The 19,095-nt window shown below is 36.0% G+C and overlaps 2 protein-coding genes across 2 annotated transcripts; both read right to left on the bottom strand.

Annotated features, from left to right (window-relative positions):
- Positions 1-904: 904 nt before the first annotated feature.
- LOC142533272 (deSI-like protein At4g17486) lies at positions 905-4,933 on the bottom strand. Its single transcript, XM_075639981.1, has 4 exons — positions 4,428-4,933; positions 3,391-3,652; positions 2,329-2,396; positions 905-1,438 (listed from the first exon to the last, which is right to left on the bottom strand). The coding sequence occupies exons 1-4, from the start codon at positions 4,560-4,562 to the stop codon at positions 1,154-1,156; spliced, it is 750 nt and encodes a 249-aa protein (XP_075496096.1). The 5' UTR covers positions 4,563-4,933; the 3' UTR covers positions 905-1,153.
- A 6,790-nt stretch (positions 4,934-11,723) lies between these two features.
- LOC142533271 (E4 SUMO-protein ligase PIAL2-like) lies at positions 11,724-13,517 on the bottom strand. The gene is made up of 7 exons (XM_075639980.1): positions 13,404-13,517; positions 13,197-13,264; positions 13,039-13,087; positions 12,873-12,957; positions 12,675-12,785; positions 12,455-12,506; positions 11,724-12,070 (listed from the first exon to the last, which is right to left on the bottom strand). The coding sequence occupies exons 3-7, from the start codon at positions 13,039-13,041 to the stop codon at positions 12,061-12,063; spliced, it is 261 nt and encodes an 86-aa protein (XP_075496095.1). The 5' UTR covers positions 13,042-13,087; positions 13,197-13,264; positions 13,404-13,517; the 3' UTR covers positions 11,724-12,060.
- Between the last annotated feature and the right edge of the window lie 5,578 nt (positions 13,518-19,095).

Here is a 19,095-nt window from a genome sequence, read left to right as displayed (position 1 = left end):
TTTTTGATATTCAAATTATAGAGTTTTTTTTTAAAAAAAGAGAGTATGTTAATAGCTATAAAATGGCTCGATTAATTATTGATTTAGATGTAACATTGGATGCATTAGAGTATACATAATGTACAGAAGCCTTCAAAATATATTCCTAGTGCATATTTTTCAGTATTATAAAAAGCGGTAGGCGGACGATTATCTAACACGTAGGCTGTTTTATTAAATTAATTTTTATAATATTTAGTAACATTATATATAATATCTTTAAAATATTTTTTATTCTATTTTTATTTTAGTATATGAAATCATTGTTTGATACAGAGATGGAGAACATGACTAGTAAAAAAATAAAATGATTTTTTATTTTATTTTATTATATCAAACCATTGTTTAAATTAATTCAATGTCATTATTATGATCCTCTTCAAATGGAAATCATCTTCGCGAAGTTTCTTGATCTAGATAGCAGACATTACAGATGAAGATGACGTTTGATAGTGAACAAATCATATTTATTTTTATAATTTTGTTTAGGAACTATAAACAAAATATCTTTATTTTTTAAACTTAAATATCAAAAAAACCTCTTTTTTTAACTTAAATATAAAAAAAACCTCTTATTATTATTTTTTTAAAAAAATAAATCTCTAATGGCCTTGGACTGCTTAGGACCGTCTAGGTGGCCTTGTCATCTAGGTTGGTCGACTAATATTTTTTTTAGGCAGTCGGTTATCGCCTAGCACTATTTTTAGAACGTTAATATTTTTAAAATGTGTTGTTTACATGTGTGCACACAATTTCATAGATATCTTTCAAAATCCCGAAATTTTCAAAGAAAAACAAATTTGTGAAACGGTCTCACGAATCTTTATCTGTGAGACAAGTCAACCCTATTGATATTAGTAACAAAAAACCAGTTTGTGATCTGTGTTAGTAACAAAACAACAATATTCTTTGCAACAAAGAAACCAACAATTATACAGATACTGGCTTTGCACTGTTGATTGCAGCAGACTTAGGCCAGTAATGAACATAATCAACATATCCACTTTTAAACAAAACCAAACATCGTACAACAACAATACACGAGGAACACTACAAATACATGGCCCAGGAATGTAGCCAGAAAGCCAACGAGGCTTATACAGACAAATATAGCTCAGGCATCATGACGAGAGTTTGACCTCAGAGATGTTTCCACATCTTGCCTCTGTTTTTGACGAGTTGCATCTTCGTCCATATTATCGAGTTCTAAACTACCTCCTGATGGTTTAGCACCAGACGGTACAAGGTTCTTAAACCAGGAAGTTTGGAATCCAGGACTTCCTCTGGTAGAGTCGCCAGGAGACTCTGAAAAGACAGCTGAATTGTTTGAAGCAACTCCTGCTAGAAAACGGTAGGCCGCCTTGCTAGCACTTACAATTTCATCTTTAGCCTGCCTAAACTGCAGAAACATAGAAATGAGTATCACAACATTGTCGCCTTCTCACATAGTGTGTGTGCTTGGTCTATTAATCTGGGTTCTCAAGGGACAAATTTTTCAACCCTGGCGGGTTTGAGTCAGATTATAATATGGTCCCCAAAAACATTCTATGATTATATGAATGTCCATACGTGAATTAATGAAGCTAAACATGGTAATAAAACGTGAACTTTGGCCAGATATGTTCTCCAATTTTCTAATAACAAATCGGAATATATCCTGTTCAGGGTGGGTGAGAGGCATGGTAGGTCTTGGTTGAGGGAAAAGTAGGTTTTGTCCAGTGTCACCTCTTTCCCAAGAATCGACAGGGTTAGGTCTCACCTCAGAACCTAGGGCGTATACAAAAGTGGTGATGAAAATAATTCAAGCTTTATATACAATTTTGTTAAAACATTAAATGTCGCATGCCACCCACCCACCAAGCCCAGCCCTTTTCACCTGTGCTCTCACGAAGTATTGGTACTGCCCTTGGTTTGACCAATCCTCCCTATAGCTATCTAACCTCATACATGCCAAATTTGAAGGTTATAAATATGTTTGGGGGAGGGGGAGTAAGTATAAACACAAGCATTTCTATAGTCACGGAAACTGGTAAGAAATGAAGTTCCTTTATGATAAGCAAATGTAAAAAAGCCGAAATGTCTGCATGCATTCGATATAAAACTCATATTTCCTGTTTAAATATTGAAGTTCATAATCTAGAACATTGTCCCAATTGCAAATGGTGAATCCAAAATAATTTGACGACTAAGTTCAAAAAAGGATACTGAGATGTATACTTTAGCTATCGGTAATAAATTCCTGGACAAAATTCTAATTATGGTGACAACAAAAGAACAAGAAAATCTTACTCTGTAAGCAGTAGTTCCAGCTATTTCTACAGCAGTGTCGCCAGCATGAGCAAACCTGTTTACCCAACCTGTGAAAAAATGTTCACATTATTGTTGCAGAAAACCAAGGAAAGGTGCAAGGAAGATATCCTTCAAGTCATGGAAATCATATGACTGACTGTTATCTCCCAAAAATGGATCTTATAAGTGGTATATATGATTCTATATCAGTAAGTACATCCACTCTCAGTCCCTGATAAGCCAAAATTCAGTTGAAAACTACATTTCCACATGGCAGCCAATCATACAACTACACCAAAATAATATGAGAACCAAACCAATGCAACTCATCTTGCAGCTTTATGTATTATTATTATTATTAATATCATATCAACTGCAACACAAATTATTTATCATAAAACATGGCTTGGCATGAATATTTCAGTTGAAAACTACATTTCCATATGGCAGTCAATCATACAACTACACCAAAATAATATGAGAACCAAACCAATGCAACTCATCTTGCAGACTTATGTATTATTATTATTATTATTACTATCATATCAACGGCAACACTACTTATTTATCATAAAACATGGCTTGGCATGAATATTTTAGTCATAGAAATAGCTATGACATTAATTTCCATGAGTACTCATATTGAGAGGGGGCAGTGTCCAAGCAAAAGGGACATAATAATTTACCATCAAGTTATTCTGTGTAAATGACCAAAACAAACGTTATTCCTTCTTCAGCATTGATCTCTTATTCTTCAGACTTTTAAGAAGCTTCAAAACTGATTCAAAACTCTATAGTGAAACCAATAGATAATATAAAATTCCTCAAATCAGATTTTGGGCACATTAGACCAGTAAATATGAAGAACCGAGGTAAAAATTCTGCAGAGCCGACTAAAGGTCAATATATTATAAATTTTTGAATATTTACAACGCAGAAAAGAGTGCCTAAAATGCAAATTTCTGAGCAACAGTTTGTCAGTGAACCCCAAACTCTCATGAATACGCAGGATAAATTATATTATAACGATGACATCAATGTGATAGAGAAAGAGTCATTTACCAGGAAGCTTTGGCACACCAAGTCTTTCACAGAACTCATCGCAGAAATGGTTGCAATTTTTGGACAACAAATCATAGGAGTGCCCTGGCCACACTCTACCGAGTTCCCTCAGAATCTGATTAACCTTATAGACAGAGAAGGATGTGTAGCCAAGTTTTATGCTCTCACGGAATGTATACATTGGATTCTTTGTTGATGGACAGCTGAATACTCCAGTACCTTGTTCACAGAACCCAAATGACCATTCTTCATCCCCAAAAACCTGTCAAAGAAGTGATATGTTTGGCTAAACTTACATTAAACATTGTATAAGCTCCAGCTCCTAAAATGTCTGGACAAAATACGTAGTCAGAGAGAAGAAAACAAATCAAGTGGGAAGAGAATAAATCAAGTGTTTGAAAGAGAGAGAAACAGTGAGAGAAGATGGGCTTGAAAGCAATCTAGAATACAAGTATTAAATATGGATTCATTTAAGTTATTTTGAAAGAAACGTATGATTTTAAAAAGCACTCAACGTCATGTAGAGATGAACATCTGCGACCATTTCAAATCACAACAAAACATGAAATAATCTGTTCAATAGAAGAGGGCTCAATGACTGACACGTGGATTCAAAACTAATAAATGAATCACGACCGAAATTATTCCGATATACTTCAACTATAAAAGGCCATTTCCCAATCTTCAGGAAAATGTGGTTAATGACATCCTACATATGTAGGCACTACCCTCACTTCAATTTCAACGGGATATCTTGCCACACATGCAATTTCAAAAAAAAAAGTGGGTCCTACATATGCATGGACAAATCTTGGCCATCCATCCTATCATGGGGCCAATGCCCACATGGGTAGGATGAAATAAACCAGAAAATGTCATGTAAGATCCTCTTTCACATAAAATCTGATTCAGGAATCCAAGATTTTCTAGCGCATAACAATCCATATCCAATTGAGAAAATAAGCCAGTAAAAAAAAAATCACACAGAGAAATAATAACTGGAAAAAATAGACAAGTGCACAAAGTAAATGCGAAACCTGAACAGCACTATGAAAGATGCCACCAAGGCCAATTCCATCCTTGAAGATCTTATTGATCTGCATGATCGTGTTGTTCGTTTTCTCATTACCGCTATTTGTCACATCGTACACATGGAGGATCACCTCCGACATCCTCTTAACTCAATTTCGCCCACACTTCAAAACCCTAAATCCTAATCCCCCAAAAACAGTACGCGGCCACTCGGTTAACTCTCCTGATGCACGCATACAGTGGTCGATGGATGCGGGATTCGATATATATTAATCAATCAAACACTCTAGGGCTAGTGTGAATGAATTATTACAGACTTTCACAGCAATTATTCAAATTGGGGAATATCAAGATCAACACAATGATTGTGAGAAGTGGGGATACTGAGAAACGAATCAAAATTATTATCGAATTCTCGATTTTCTCGAAACTTTGGGAATTTTTCAATTTTGTAGCTTTGATTTGATTTTGAAAGAATGAAATCGAGAATTGTTTCTGGCAGATTTTTTAATTTAGAGTGAATATCGAATAATCTATTCTATTTTAATAATATTGAGCACGTGATACTAAATAACTACATAGTAGGATATCAATTTTTTCCTCCAATTTTACTCTTATATGATATTAATATTACATTTTTGTTTTTTGTTATTTTTTTTTAAATTTCAACACATACTTTTATTTTTATTTTTTATTCCAACAATTCAAAAATCAATTTAGTCACTTCATAAATTGTCAAATTACACTTTAGTCCATCGATAACGATAAAAAAAAAATTTACAATAACTAGTTTAGTATAAGTAGTTGTTATTATTATTATTATTATTATTATTATTATTATTATTATTATCATCTGATAATACATTATATAACCAATTTTTCATAAATACGTTTAAGATAAAACACTTACATTAAATAAAAAATTATAGTTGTAGCTAAGACATAACTTTGCTTTCCTTATGCTTGTGAAAGTAGGTAGTGTAATTATTTGGAGTTAATAGGTCGGGTTGTTAGATTTATGATTTCGGAGATGTGTGTATCTATCTGCTGGTGTTGGCTCATATCATTTAGAGATTATTCTTGTCCCTTTTTACATCAGTCGGTCATGTCCCCGGCATAAACAGTATTACCCGTTATGATCTCATGTCACTCTTGTATAGTCCACTTAGCCAACCGATTAAGCAGCGAACATCAATAACTTGCCACACGAGACCTTCCCACGAATCCACTCATTTTTATACTAACTTCATTCATGTACGCTTAACTCAGTACCATGTCATTCGAATTTTTCATGTGTCATTTACATCCTCCATTTGTTAATTTTTTGTCCGAAAAAATATCCTTGTCATCAACTCATCCGTCAAGAGTAACGAAATTCTCATTTGTGTCAGAGAAGCTCAATTTAAAACCCTAGATTTAATATATTATTATATCTTTCTAGTTTTCACTTTCACAACTACGTTGATCGAACTTTTCACATAAACTTTGATGTCACTCATATGTTAAATTTTACCCAAAAATGTCCTCACGTCAACTAATCAGTCAAGGACTAGCGAAATTCTCACATCCTATGCACGTAGGTCGGGGGAACCCCAATTTAACATCATATTCTCCCTAAAACAAGCCCTAATCCACAAATTCGGATGTCTCTGTTGCCCCAATTTCTCTCAAAGTTGGCGTTTTTTCTCCGATATCGGTCTAAGATGGCAATGAGACACCACATAAGCCTCGTTCGACCTCTGTAAGTGCATGATAGTAATGTCTCACAGTTGGAAATTCATATTATGTTAGTTGCATTGCATAAAATTATTCTCTCCTATTGTTACAAGTTGAGTATATTATTTAATAAAACAGTCCAAGATTGAATTTTTACAATCAATATTCAATTCTCGTGCAATTTTTTTATGATCAAACTTTGCAGTCCGATGTTGTATTATTTTACGCAATTGTGGATATTCATGATCCTTCTGGTCCAATATTTTTAAATCGATTCAAACAGATCAGGAGAAGACGAAGATTTTGAGCTTGATTTTAATTTGCTAAAATGGTGAGCTTTATCTTTATGATGGTTCAATGTATTTTTATACAATTTTATACTTTTTATTTTCTATTATAGTATAGGATAAGATATATGTTGTTTTTATTGGAAGAAACTCCGGTACACAAGTTCAAGTTAACAAATTTAGCTGCACTTGCCACAAGTCATATCGGAGTAGGTAGAAAGAGTGAGAGTATTTAATACGTACATGGAGAAAAATTTTAATTCATTCACTCTAATTAACAAGAAGCGTTCAAGCTCAACTTCAAGGTTAAATCCACAAAAACCATTATCCATGAATTTTTCAATCCATGAGTCGTCGTGTGAATTTATAGTGGTCGAACGAGGATTATGAAGTGTCTCCTTGTCATATTCGACCGGTGTCGCAGCTAAATCCCCGGCTTCGAGAGAGATTGGGACAAAAGGGACGACCAAATTTGGGGATTAGGGTTGGTTTGTACGAAAATAGGAATGACAGGGTTACAAATGGGGTTCCCTGACTCACCTGTAGAGCACGTGAGAATTCTGTTACCCCTTGACAGATGAGTTGACTGGAAGGGACATTTTTTGAACAAGAATTAAAATATGAAGGACGTAAATGGTATGTCAAAATTTCGAGGGACATATCTTAAAAAGTAGAAACTAAAGGGATATAATAATGTTGTTGGCCCGAATTCTGCCATCTCAAATAAAATTGAAAGCTCATTGGTTAAAGTCCATAAAGTTTGAAGAGTTGAGCGGTTTAAAGGACCGATGTGCACATGACCAAGGAATTTGACCCACGATCCATGATCGATGATTATGTAAGATGGCTGAAACTGCTCGGAGGAGTTGAACAAAAACTAGCCGTAAAGATTGGAAGAAAACTCTCGACAAACTCATCAACAAAAGATATAATAAAAAAACTTCTGTAAATTCTCTGAATTTAAGTTCGGTTATTTCAATTTCCATTAGCGTAATTTCTTCATTTTAATTATATTCCTCCAGCTTTTATTGTAAAAATGTTATTACAATTCATAGCTGCCTAATTAAATTAGATGTTGTTCATGGATTTTTCTGCAAATTTTCATCATAGTATTCAATTAAATTCTTAGTTTTATGGCGTAGTGAGTGAAGTTATAACTAAGAACCGAATTGGGATCCACATCGTTTGGTTGAAGAAGTCGGATTAATCACAAACTCGGCATGATTATGTGCCTGACATGCCCCAAATGTTTTTTGTGCAAATAGATTTTGCACACCTGGTGGGATACAATGCATCCAAAGCGTATTGAGAAGCATGAAAGAATTCGTCAATCTCAGAGAAAGGACCATCGTTCATAGGTAGAAGATAACGACGGTGGTAGAATATTAGTCGAAAAAATTGTACACATGTTCGATGAGGAAGCTGTGAAAAAAAGAGTTGCATCTTTTGTTGGCAAGGAAATTCCCGTGAAAATTATGATGTCTCTGGAGAAAAACATACGCATTGAACTCAGAGGAATGAATGATGTCTTTACTACTGTCATGACAAACTTTTATGGCAGATATGAGAGAGTGTAGGAGATCTCAAAAGGGGATAATAAACTATCAGTGGATGACAAACTCAAATACGCTGAGAGTAAATAGTTCGTGGATCAAGGCCAATGATCGAGGAATTGTCAAAGAGGCGAAGCTCACCATTTAGAGGAATCACCGATTTTTGTATCTTTGAGGAAGATGGGCAGTCCAGCCTGAAACATGTGGTAAGGCTTACAATTCAATGCGGTGAATTAGCAAATTTGGATAATTTGGCCAACTACAAGCAACGATTGTTCCCAAATTCCTTGACTTGTATTGATTTTACATGGTATGTAACAATACCTCAAAATTACATCATGACTTGGCATAACATGGAATGCCAGTTCCATACACAATTTTTCAGAACAGTGTTTGATATTAGTATAGCAGAATTATCAAGGGTGATCCAAAAAACCGGGAGAATCTACGAATGAATTCATATGTAGGCTCAAGAAAATGAAGTATAGGTGCACAGTGTTGTTCCCTAAATCAGAATATGTGAAGATGACACAACGAAGATTTGATTTTGAACTTAGAAATAAATTCCAAGTGATGAATTCCGTGATTTTTATGAACTTGTAGCCTAAGTGTTAGATTACACTAGAAGAAAAACGCTAAAAGACAACGAATTTTAGGCTGAACAACTGATATTGTAATCACTGCTATTAAAAACCCAGCCAACAACGACGGATAAAAACCGTTGTCTTAGGTAACAAAAACAATGGTTTTGTAAAGTTTAAAAAACATTGTGTTATGTGAGCTACGACAACGATTTTGCAAAGCTTAAAAAACGACGTCTTTGATGTCGTTTGCAAATCGGTTTTGAATCATTTTATAACCGTTGTCTTTAATTTTTTCACATCTTTGAAAAACCGCTGTCTTTGGAAAAAATTGATTTTACAAACTATTTTCTATTATATATATATATATATATATATATATATATATAATAGTTTTATAAAAACACTAATTAAAAATTCCTGAAATTACAACTAATAAAAGCTAAAAGACATACAATTATTCTCAAACAATTAAACTCAAAAGTAAAACTAAAATGATACCCGCATAAACGTGCCATAATCTAGAATATTTTGATCCAAAATAAGTCTACTAATTTCTGTATAGAGTCATCAGTTCTCGTCGCAATGTTCTAGGATATTCCACCTGAGGCAAAAATTGCCTCGGTATCATTTGCTCCAACCTCTTCCAAGATCTGAAAAGCCTCCAAACATGACCTAAGAATAAAACTTCAGAATACAATAAAAATGAAGATAATATACTTGCATTGACCATCTTTCGGTCAATGCGTATATCAGTGAAACGGGATATTGCGATAATTTAAATTTTCTTAACTCAATAGGAATGTGTTTTAACCTCCCCCATGTAATTAATCTAGTTTTATCAATGCGTCAAACTACCATTCACATTTTAAAAGTTACAAATCAAATATACAAAAACATCAAACAACCACTAGTTGTGTAGAGTTCAAAATCAGTACACGTAAACACTTGCATTTATTTAAATTGCTAAATTATTTATTTAATTTTAAAATAATTTTAGCGGGGTATGATTGGTTATTTTGCATGATTTTAAATTATTGCATGCTGTTGTGATGCGCGTTAAAATATTTTCTAGAGTTTTGTGTTTCCGGAGAATATTCGATGCGGGATCGGGAAAGATACTGATGACGATTTAGGCGAATTTTTAAAAATGAGGTATTTTATTTCAAGTCAAGAAAATTAGTATTTTAAATGATTTACGAAATTTTGAGCATTTATAGCCTAATTTAATTTATTAAGTGATTTTAATATTTTAAGCTTTTCAAATACCAATTTGAAAATTTGGAGATTTTAATCTTGAAACTTGATACTCAATTATTTTATTTAATTTTATGTAGTATTGAATAATTAGAGTAGTATTATTTTGTATTACTGATTATTTAATTAAGCACATTTAGCCCTAATTAGTTAGTTAGTTAATTAATTAAGCAAATTTTCACCTAACACACACACCCACGCCTCACACACACACACTCACATTTCATTTTTGAGAGGAATAGCTAGGGTTCTTGAGCTACACCAGCAGCCACCCATCCCCTTCGAAAATTTCCAGCAAACTCTCGTCCGATTTTAGCAAAAAAAATTGTGCCACAAGTCGTCACAAATCGAGTCTCGCATTCCCTCGCGTAATTATCTGTCGTTTCGTGAGTTTAATCATCAAAGGCATGTATATTCTTTTATTTTTGCATCGAGCTTGTCATAATAAGTATTTTGATGTATATTGTATGAAAAATCTGTGTATGTTATGCAAAATTTTGAGCAAAAAAAGTTTGAAACGATTTTTGATCAAAATTTTAGATCTCAAAACCGAGTCTGCTGTAATTTCGAGTATTTTGAATTTTTGGTCGACTGTCTGGAAAAAGTTTCACATATAAAACGTTGTACTTTTTGATACATTCGATTTGACATTAAATTCGTAATTTTTGGAAAATAAACGAGTGAGTTAGGATTATTTTTGTGGGACTGCTCAAACTGTGAAATTTTTGTGTCACGAAAACCAGTCACCCTCTGTTATTTTGAATTCTACGACTTATAGGTTGGTTTCCTGGAAATGTTTTCAACATATGATTTGTAGTACTCTGTGTTATCTTCGATTCGATAGCAAATTCGTAATTTTCTGATAAGAACTGAGAGAGATGTGATTTTTATTGTAAACCGCTCAAGCTGTGAAAATTTGTGCATGTTCTTCACGTTTTCTCAAGTTTTGGTTGCAGACTTCGTTGGATCTCCTGAATCTTTGCTGCTGTTGTTAGGGTAGCATGTCCAGAGTATTCCAACGAAGCCCTCTATGTTTTTTAAGTGTGTTCGACGTGCAAAAAAAGTGTTTAATTTTTGAGGCATGCTAAATGTCTTGTGACCAACTATGAACGGGTTTGGAAGCCTGGAGTAACGTGTCCGGGGATCTCTCCACCCCGGTAAAGTATGACCGGATTTTGATCAGGATTGGAAAGCGGTAAATTATGACCAGGGACCAATCCACCTGGTAAAGTATGACTGGAGATCTTATGTATGTGGTAGTGGACATCCCTGCCAGCCCAATACTGTAGTTTAGTCTGATAAGACGCATTTATGTTATGAGTCACTTGCTTTGAAACATATCTCTACGCAAAATGATGATGTTTATGTATGCTCAAGTATGTATGATGCAAGTATGTTTATGAAACTTTTATGAAACGATGGCACGTCTATGTTTATGTATGTACGTTCAAGTTTAAGCATGTGTGGTCTACTTTAGAATGCATGTGGTTTTATTATGTATTACTTGTTATTCTCAGTTTATACATGTTGAGTCTTTAGACTCACTAGACTTGATCGATGCAGGTGAAGACGAGTACGAGGAGAAGAGAGGAGGGGATCAGTGAGTTGGCTCGGACTGCGCGGAGGCTAAACCCGAGGAACGTAGGACCGCTTACGTTTTAAGAAATTTTTATGCATGTATCAAATACTCTGATTTTCATGGAATTACTTTACGATGTTTAAACAAGTGCTTTTGCAAACTTTGGTTGTAGTTGTTTTATTTCAAATATTTTAGACGAGCATATCATTTTTATCGTTTTTTGAAAGTTTATTATTTATTTAAGAAATTTTTTATTTTTTCCGCAAATTTCAATTAGTTTAAAAATACGGTATGTTACAAGTTGCATACTGGTCTTACGAGTAAATCAGAAGTTGTAAATGGTACATCATATCTAATAAAATTTGGTGGTCAAACTAGAAGCTAGACCAATACTGTAGTGGTCAGATGATGTGATAAAAAGAAAATTTGGTATCCATGGGGTAACAATGGGATTAGAGTAGATAAATTATATTTGTACATTAAACTATCACACAACTTGAAAAAAAAAGGCAGTCTTTGTAATCACATTCGTCAGTAAGTGCAACTTCTTTCAACTAAATGTGTAATCACGTTTGACAATAGATGCTACTTCTTTCAATTAACTGTCCGATACTTATAAATACCTGAATATGTTTGCATGAATATCCTTTGACAAGAGTTTTAATTTACTTGAAGCTGTTCAAGATTAAAATGGATGCAAGAAATCAGCAGTAAAAAAGGTGCAGCTACTCAAATGTGGTTGGTAAAAATGCCAGCTAAAACATGAAGGAAAGTGTGAAAACGAGAAAGATGAAGGTAGATTTTGGAATTGAAGTCAAAATCCAAATTTCAGAACCGATGAACATCACAGACTAAAAATGTAGATTATATATCTCATAATGTTTTTAATGATTGGTTGTGTTGTGACCAGACATCACAATGTATCTTTCGCTTTGTCGATAAATAAATATTAATAAAAGAATGAAGTGCCCGGTAAAACTGTTAAGTTCCATGCAAATGGTGCATAAATGAATGCTAAAAAAACATAATCGAGTTGAGCAATCCAAAATCAAGGTTTACCTAATAGGACAATTTAGCAATATCCTTGAGGGCCCTTCAATTATTTCAAAATCTACAAAGGAAAATCAAGCAAACTAGCGTGAGCAGTTAAAGAGCACATGCATTCCACTAACGAATAGACCTTACCGTGCATGTTATTCTAAAATGAATGTTGTTCCGATTAAAAAGTAGTAAAACAATAGTCAACTTGATAGCAATAAATAAGTTCCAGAAATTTTACTAATGGCACCTGAATCCACAGCTGTGAGACCATGCTGCTCATAATCTTGAAGGGCACTACTCTCAAGGTTTTGCATCTCACTCATGAAAGCAAGTGCTATAGTACAATTCCCTTCACAAATATCAACTTTGGGAGTAAATGCCTTTACATATTAAACTACAAAACAAAAATTTCATAGATGAAACCTGAGGCTTGTACCACTAAATTCACCCACAGCTTGAAGAATATTCGACCCGTATTTCAGCATATGTGTCACATCTGTCGGGATTTGAGGTCCTGTGTCCTGGTTGAGAGAAGGAATACAAGTATTTCACAACACAATTAGCTTAAAGATAAAGGTGTCCTAAAATTAGTCTAAACCAACCATGGAACTAGTAGTCCTGTTCTCCACTCCCTTCCTATTCACGAGAAAGCTGCAGAAGTAAATATATAAAATGTTAAATTTTTTCATTTGAAAGAAAGAAACGAATTTAATTATGATCAAAATGAAAATATTAATGAAGTAGCAAAAGAATACATTACTTGACTTTGGAGGGGGTAGTGAGGCAGGAAGACTTCGTTACATCATCTTCTTGCGCAACAAATAACCTCTGTAGATGAAATGACTTATCATCAAGCAATTTATGGTATATCTCAGCCGAACCCCCTTATCACTCTATATGGAAATCAGTGGATAAGATCTCCAATAATACACAGAAAAGAGGTGCAGGGGCTTGGGGAAGAAATTACTGAGCTCGACGCTTCTTGTCCGGTGGTCTGGACAGCGATCGGTAGGAGCTGGCGTGGTGAGGGAGAGAGCCAACGGTAGTAGCTTTTGTTCTGGAATGATAATCGGGGATGGGTTTTTCCTATTTTTTCCCCTTTTAAGCTTTCTTTTCAAGTGAAAAGAAAATGGTTTTTTAAAACTGTTTTTCAAAACCGTTGTCGTAGGCTACTAAAAAAACCCGCTCAAAGACAACTGTTTTTTAAAAATCGTTGTTGTAGCTACCAAAAAAATCCGTTCATACACAATAGTTTTGAAAAATCGTTGTCTTTGACCCATAAAAGACAACGTTTTTTTAAAAACTGTTGTATTTGAAAGCACAAAAACAACAGTTTTCATTAAAACCGTTGTTAAAAGAAAAAAATACAACAGTTTTTCGTAAAAGTGTTGTCTTTGGAGTGTGGTTGAATGTAGATTTTCTTGTAGTGTTATGAAGAATTATTGCTTCAGGAAAGTCATAAAATAAAATCCATTGTAGGATTTTATTTCCAGGAAGTTGAGGAAATCTCCTTTGTAGAAGTGACAAATTCTGGATCACGCACGTTCACGTTACTAAAGTGCGAGAGTGAGGAATTTTTCAAGAAAAATGCTCATCCATTTAAAATTTTGTATATTTTTGATGCTTTAAAGGCAAAAGAAATTTTTGATTGATTGGTTAAGGAGAAGTTCACAACTTTTTCCCCTAGATCATAATTTACTAACTAGAGAGGAAATGAAAGGAATAGACTATTGTAAGTATCATTATTCTTTCAACCATATTACTAACGATTATTGGACGTTTAAAAATGTCCTATAGGAAAGGATCAATAAGGGAACTATGAAGTTTCCCCAATGAAAAAATAAGGATAGTGGATGAAGATCTTTTTCTCAACTTAGCCAACGTGAATGTGAGTAACACTAACTTTCCATTTCTAATAAATGAAAGAAGGATGAATGTAGTTGAAGATAGATCCGTCATTGAAACGTCAAATAATTTTTTTTTGTTTTTTTAAAGCTGCTTTTCGAAAATAACATTTACAAGCATGCATGCAATAACTACAGTAAATCACATATTTTAAAAAAAAAAAGAAATCCGATACTGAAAATCACTGCAGTTAAAATATTCTCAAAACTCCTGACGAATCATCAACATAAAAAATATACATAGTTTGAAAATATCCAAAACACTCCTATATCGTAAACATGATGTGTGGAAGAAGTAAGGTCATCGGGTTAGCGTGCGCACATCCAGCCTTGCCTACTCATTCTTCGGCACCTCCAATCTCCTGATCAACATACTCACCTGCATCATTCACACCTAATGAGTCTAAAGACTCAACATACCTGTAACGTTATAACAAGTACATATACATAACAAACAATAGTGAAAAGTACTGTAATGAAAATACATTTCCTGATCGTAAAAAGTCGCATGCATAATCATAACCTGTCGAAGCATAAATATTTTCGTAACATATCACATCACATCAGCATATACGTGTTTGTTTTTCTTAATTTGAATTTCGTTCATTATTTGTGACTTTCGTATCATCGTGTCAGTCGATAGATCTATCTACGTGTAACCGTGGTACCCGGCGACGGGGACATCAGCAACAACATTACCCGTCCACCGAGCCTTGACCTTACATGTCATCGTGACCTTACATGTCATCGTGTTATCGTATTAGTCACAACTAACTCCCGTCCTTCAAAACATGTCATCATATTCATCACTTAATAAAATCATGCATATACGTAAATTTTTCTTAAAATCAAGCATGCAGCGTATTTTTCATATTTTAATAAAAAGTCATATTCATGATAACATAAATATTTAAAACATGTCAAAATGTGTTTAGGGCGCTGCCGGGGCTAAAAACTCGACCCAGATGCAAAATGACCATTTTGTCCCTGGAAACCCTAATTTACCATTTTGCCGGTCATTTTGCACCTGGAAACCTAATTTACCATTTTGCCCCTGGAAACCTTAATTTACCATTTTACCCCTGGACCTAAAAATTTCGACCCGAATCCAACCAAACTCCTTAAAACACATAAAAACATAATAATATGCATTTCTTTCACGTAAAATCGAGCATGTTTCATACTTACACGATTCGTTTTAAAATTTGGACCGGGGTTTCGGCTTTAACCCGAATCAACCCGAAACTTAACTAAATTTTTCCCAACTTAAACCATGACTTAATAACTCAAGACCAGACCTACAACCACTCAATTCGAGCCACTTATGACCTTAAAACCTAGCTGGAACTTGCTGTAATTTTTCTGCACCAAGGTACCCGAAACCCTAGTTAACCCCTAAGCCAACTTACGCCCTAGTTCCATCCTAGTCCAACACCAGCCCAGACAAGACCCCACCTGCCACCCTAGGACCTCGACAGACCCTCTTGGACCCAATCAATCATGGCCAGAAGTCCCACGCACGCAGCCGTGAACCCACACACATCACCCGAACCCTAACGTGCTCAAGAACACTTCACTAGTTTGGTTTCTTCACAGCCCCGTCCAGACATGGTTCTAACAAATCAAAACACTCCCAACCTGCTATAAATCATGACTCGTACACTAATCCTGGCAGCCCCCTCAACACCGAGGATAAAAACGTGAATATCAACCCACGAGGTTCGATTTTCTTCATGATCATGCATTCAAAATCCATAAAACATTAGCTCCTCAAGGAAACATGCATAAACAATCAAAAACATGTATGATGGCATGAAAGATGAGAAAAGAGAGGTTTTGTGCATGCCTTAGCGTAATAACGCTCGTAAACTCAACCACAAACACGTAGCACTCGCACAGGTGAGGCGGGGGAAAACTTTTCTTGAAAGCTAGAGAGAAACCGAGAGGGCTGCTGGAAATGGCCGAGAGAATGTTGCTGAATGAGAGGGAGGGGGCGCTCGAATTTTAGGTTTAAGGTTAGGGTTTGATGGTGTAGGTTTTAAATAGAAACTCATGCATAAATGATCCTTAATAAAAATTTAAAAGGGTTTTGGGCCCACTAAGCACTAAAATAAACCCATCAAGCCCAAACACACTCTCAAAAAATATTTCGTTTGGTACATTTTTAAAAATATTGCCAAAAACCTCAAAAAGTCTCTCGATTCGCTAAAATTTGCGTATCGGTTAAAAATAACCCGGTGAGTAAAAATATCCAACCAAGCATTTTCAAAAATCATACTTAAAGCACCTCATATTAAATAATTAAAATTAATTATTCAATAAAAATATTTTTCCTGATTATCCCCCGGTCTCCGTTACTCGTTCTAGCACGAAAGGCATATAAACACCCTAATGCGTGAAACTTAACATTAATCATGAAATAAACCCTAACCATGCAATAATCATGCATGAAACGCATAAAAAAATCGTTAATCACATATTTTAAATAAAATCCTAGATTGCATGCAGTCGGGTTATGTAGTTCAAATTTCCTAGACCTTACAATTCTCCCCTCCTTAAATTGAATTTCGTTCTCGAAATTTAAAACATACCGAAGAACTCCGGGTAGCGACTCCTCATCTCGGTCTCGGTCTCCAACTCCCACGTAGCCTCCTCCTCGGAATGATTCAGCCAATTGACTTTGACCATGTGGATCACCTTGTTCCGGAGTCTCATCTCCTGTCTGTCCAATATCTGAGTGGGTCTCTCCACGAAAGACATGTTCGGTGTCAACTGAAGTGGCTCATATTTCAGCACATGCGAAGGATTCGACATGTACTTCCGTAGCATGGAGACATGGAACACATTATGAACTCCCGCCAGATTCGGCGGTAATGCAACTCTATAAGCGAGTGTCCCAACTCGCTCCAGGATCTCGAACGGTCCTATGTATCTAGGACTGAGCTTTCTCTTCTTCCCAAATCTCATCACCTCCTTCATCGGTGCGACCTTCACGAACACATGATCCCCTGAGGGAAACTCAAGATCTCTGCGTCACTGATCTGTGTAACTCTTCTGCCGGCTCTGCGCAGTCTTCATTCTGTCTCGGATCTTGAGCACTTACTCTGCAAACTGACTGACAATATCCGGCCCCAACTTTGCCCTCTCTCCTACCTCATCCTAGTACACTGGTGACCTACACTTCCACCCGTACAATTCCTCATACGGAGCCATCAAGATATCTGCTCTCAAGGAATCATCGCTAGGAACCCACAGGCGGTCACGATAACTGACTATGCCATCCACAACTGTATACAACCTCCGGCCCTTAGCCTCATCCCTTTGTCTCCACTTCTGCAGCTGTTCGTCAGAAATATGCCCTGCTCGGATCTTGTCCCTCAATGTCGACTGTACTGGCAGGGTAGAAAGACTAGGGGCACTGCCCCTGGCATATACCGCAAGCTCAAACCGCTGAATCTCTTATTGAAACTGTCTCTGTACTGACAACTGAGTCATCACTGAAGTCTTCTTGCTCAGGGCATCTGCAACTACATTAGCCTTACCCGGATGGTAGCTAATGTCACAGTCATAATCTTTCACTAACTCTAGCCACCTCCGCTGTCTCTTATTCAGCTATTTCTATGTGAGGAAATACTTCAGGTTCTTGTGATCAGTGAAAATCCTGCACTTCTCCCCATACAGATAATGCCTTCAAATCTTCAGGGCAAAAACCACCGCTGCTACCTCAAGGTCATGAATTGGATAATTCTTCTCATGGACCTTCAACTTTCTGGATGCGTAGGCAATAACTCTGTCATGCTGCATCAGAACTGCGCCCAAACCGAGCTTCGAAGCATCTGTATAAACCACAAATTCTCCTTGCCTTGATGGCATAGCTAAAACTGGTGTTGTGTTCAACGCCTGCTTCAGCCTGTCAAAGCTCTCCTGGCACTCGGGTCCCCAAACAAATTCACGTTCTTCTTCGTCAAAGAGGTCAATGGCACCGCGATGGAAGAAAAACCCTGTATGAACTTCCGATAATACCCTGCTAGACCCAAAAAACTGCGGATCTCTGTCACACTCTTAGGCACTGGCCAATCTCGGACTGCCTCTACCTTGCTGGGATCGACCTCTACTCCATCTCGGGATACAATGTGGCCCAAGAATGCCACTCTGTATAACCAGAACTTGCACTTACTGAACTTGGAATATAGCCGCTGTACTGTAAGGTCTGCAGTACGGTCCTCAAATTCTGATTGTGATCCTCTCTGCTCTTCGAATAGATCAGGATGTCGTCTATGAAAACAATGATGAACTGATTCAAATATGGCTGAAACACGCGATTCATGAGATCCACGAAGATCTCTGGCGCGTTTGTCAAACCGAAGGGCATCACCATAAACTCATAGTGCCCATAACACGTCCTGAAAGCCGTCTTATGCACGTCAGACTCTCTCACCTTCAGCTGGTGCTATCTCGATCGAAGATCTATCTTCAAGAATACTGATTCTTTCTGAAGCTGATCAAATAGATCATCGATACTGGGCAGTGGATACTTGTTCTTGATCGTGACACGGTTCAGCTCCCTGTAGTAAATGCAAAGCCGCATGCTGCCATATTTCTTTTTAACAAACAGTACCATGCCCCCATAGAGAAAAGCTAGGGTGAATGAAACCCTTATCCAGAAAGTCCTGAATTTGATCCTTCAGTTCCTTTATCTCTGCAGATGCTAGACGATAGGGTGCCTTAGAAATAGGCACGGTACTTGGCATGAGC

The sequence above is a fragment of the Primulina tabacum genome, chromosome 18 (assembly GCF_025594145.1).
Source record: "Primulina tabacum isolate GXHZ01 chromosome 18, ASM2559414v2, whole genome shotgun sequence".
NCBI classification, from domain to species: domain Eukaryota; kingdom Viridiplantae; phylum Streptophyta; class Magnoliopsida; order Lamiales; family Gesneriaceae; genus Primulina; species Primulina tabacum.
Note: the sequence above shows the minus strand (reverse complement) of the source record. Positions and strands in the feature narration are given on the sequence as shown.

Excerpts from the sequence above, each read along its gene's own strand:
- LOC142533272 (XM_075639981.1), bottom strand. The coding sequence starts at position 4,562 with ATGTCGGAGGTGATCCTCCATGTGTACGATGTGACAAATAGCGGTAAT. Across the intron at positions 3,653-4,427 it reads TCTTTCATAGTGCTGTTCAG|GTTTTTGGGGATGAAGAATG; the intron begins GTTTCGCATTTA and ends CTTCTTTGACAG. Across the intron at positions 1,439-2,328 it reads CTGGAACTACTGCTTACAGA|TTTAGGCAGGCTAAAGATGA; the intron begins GTAAGATTTTCT and ends ATGTTTCTGCAG.
- LOC142533271 (XM_075639980.1), bottom strand. Across the intron at positions 12,786-12,872 it reads AGCTGTGGGTGAATTTAGTG|GGAATTGTACTATAGCACTT; the intron begins GTACAAGCCTCA and ends ATATTTGTGAAG. Across the intron at positions 12,507-12,674 it reads TGTGGATTCAGGTGCCATTA|ATTTTGAAATAATTGAAGGG; the intron begins GTAAAATTTCTG and ends TTTCCTTTGTAG.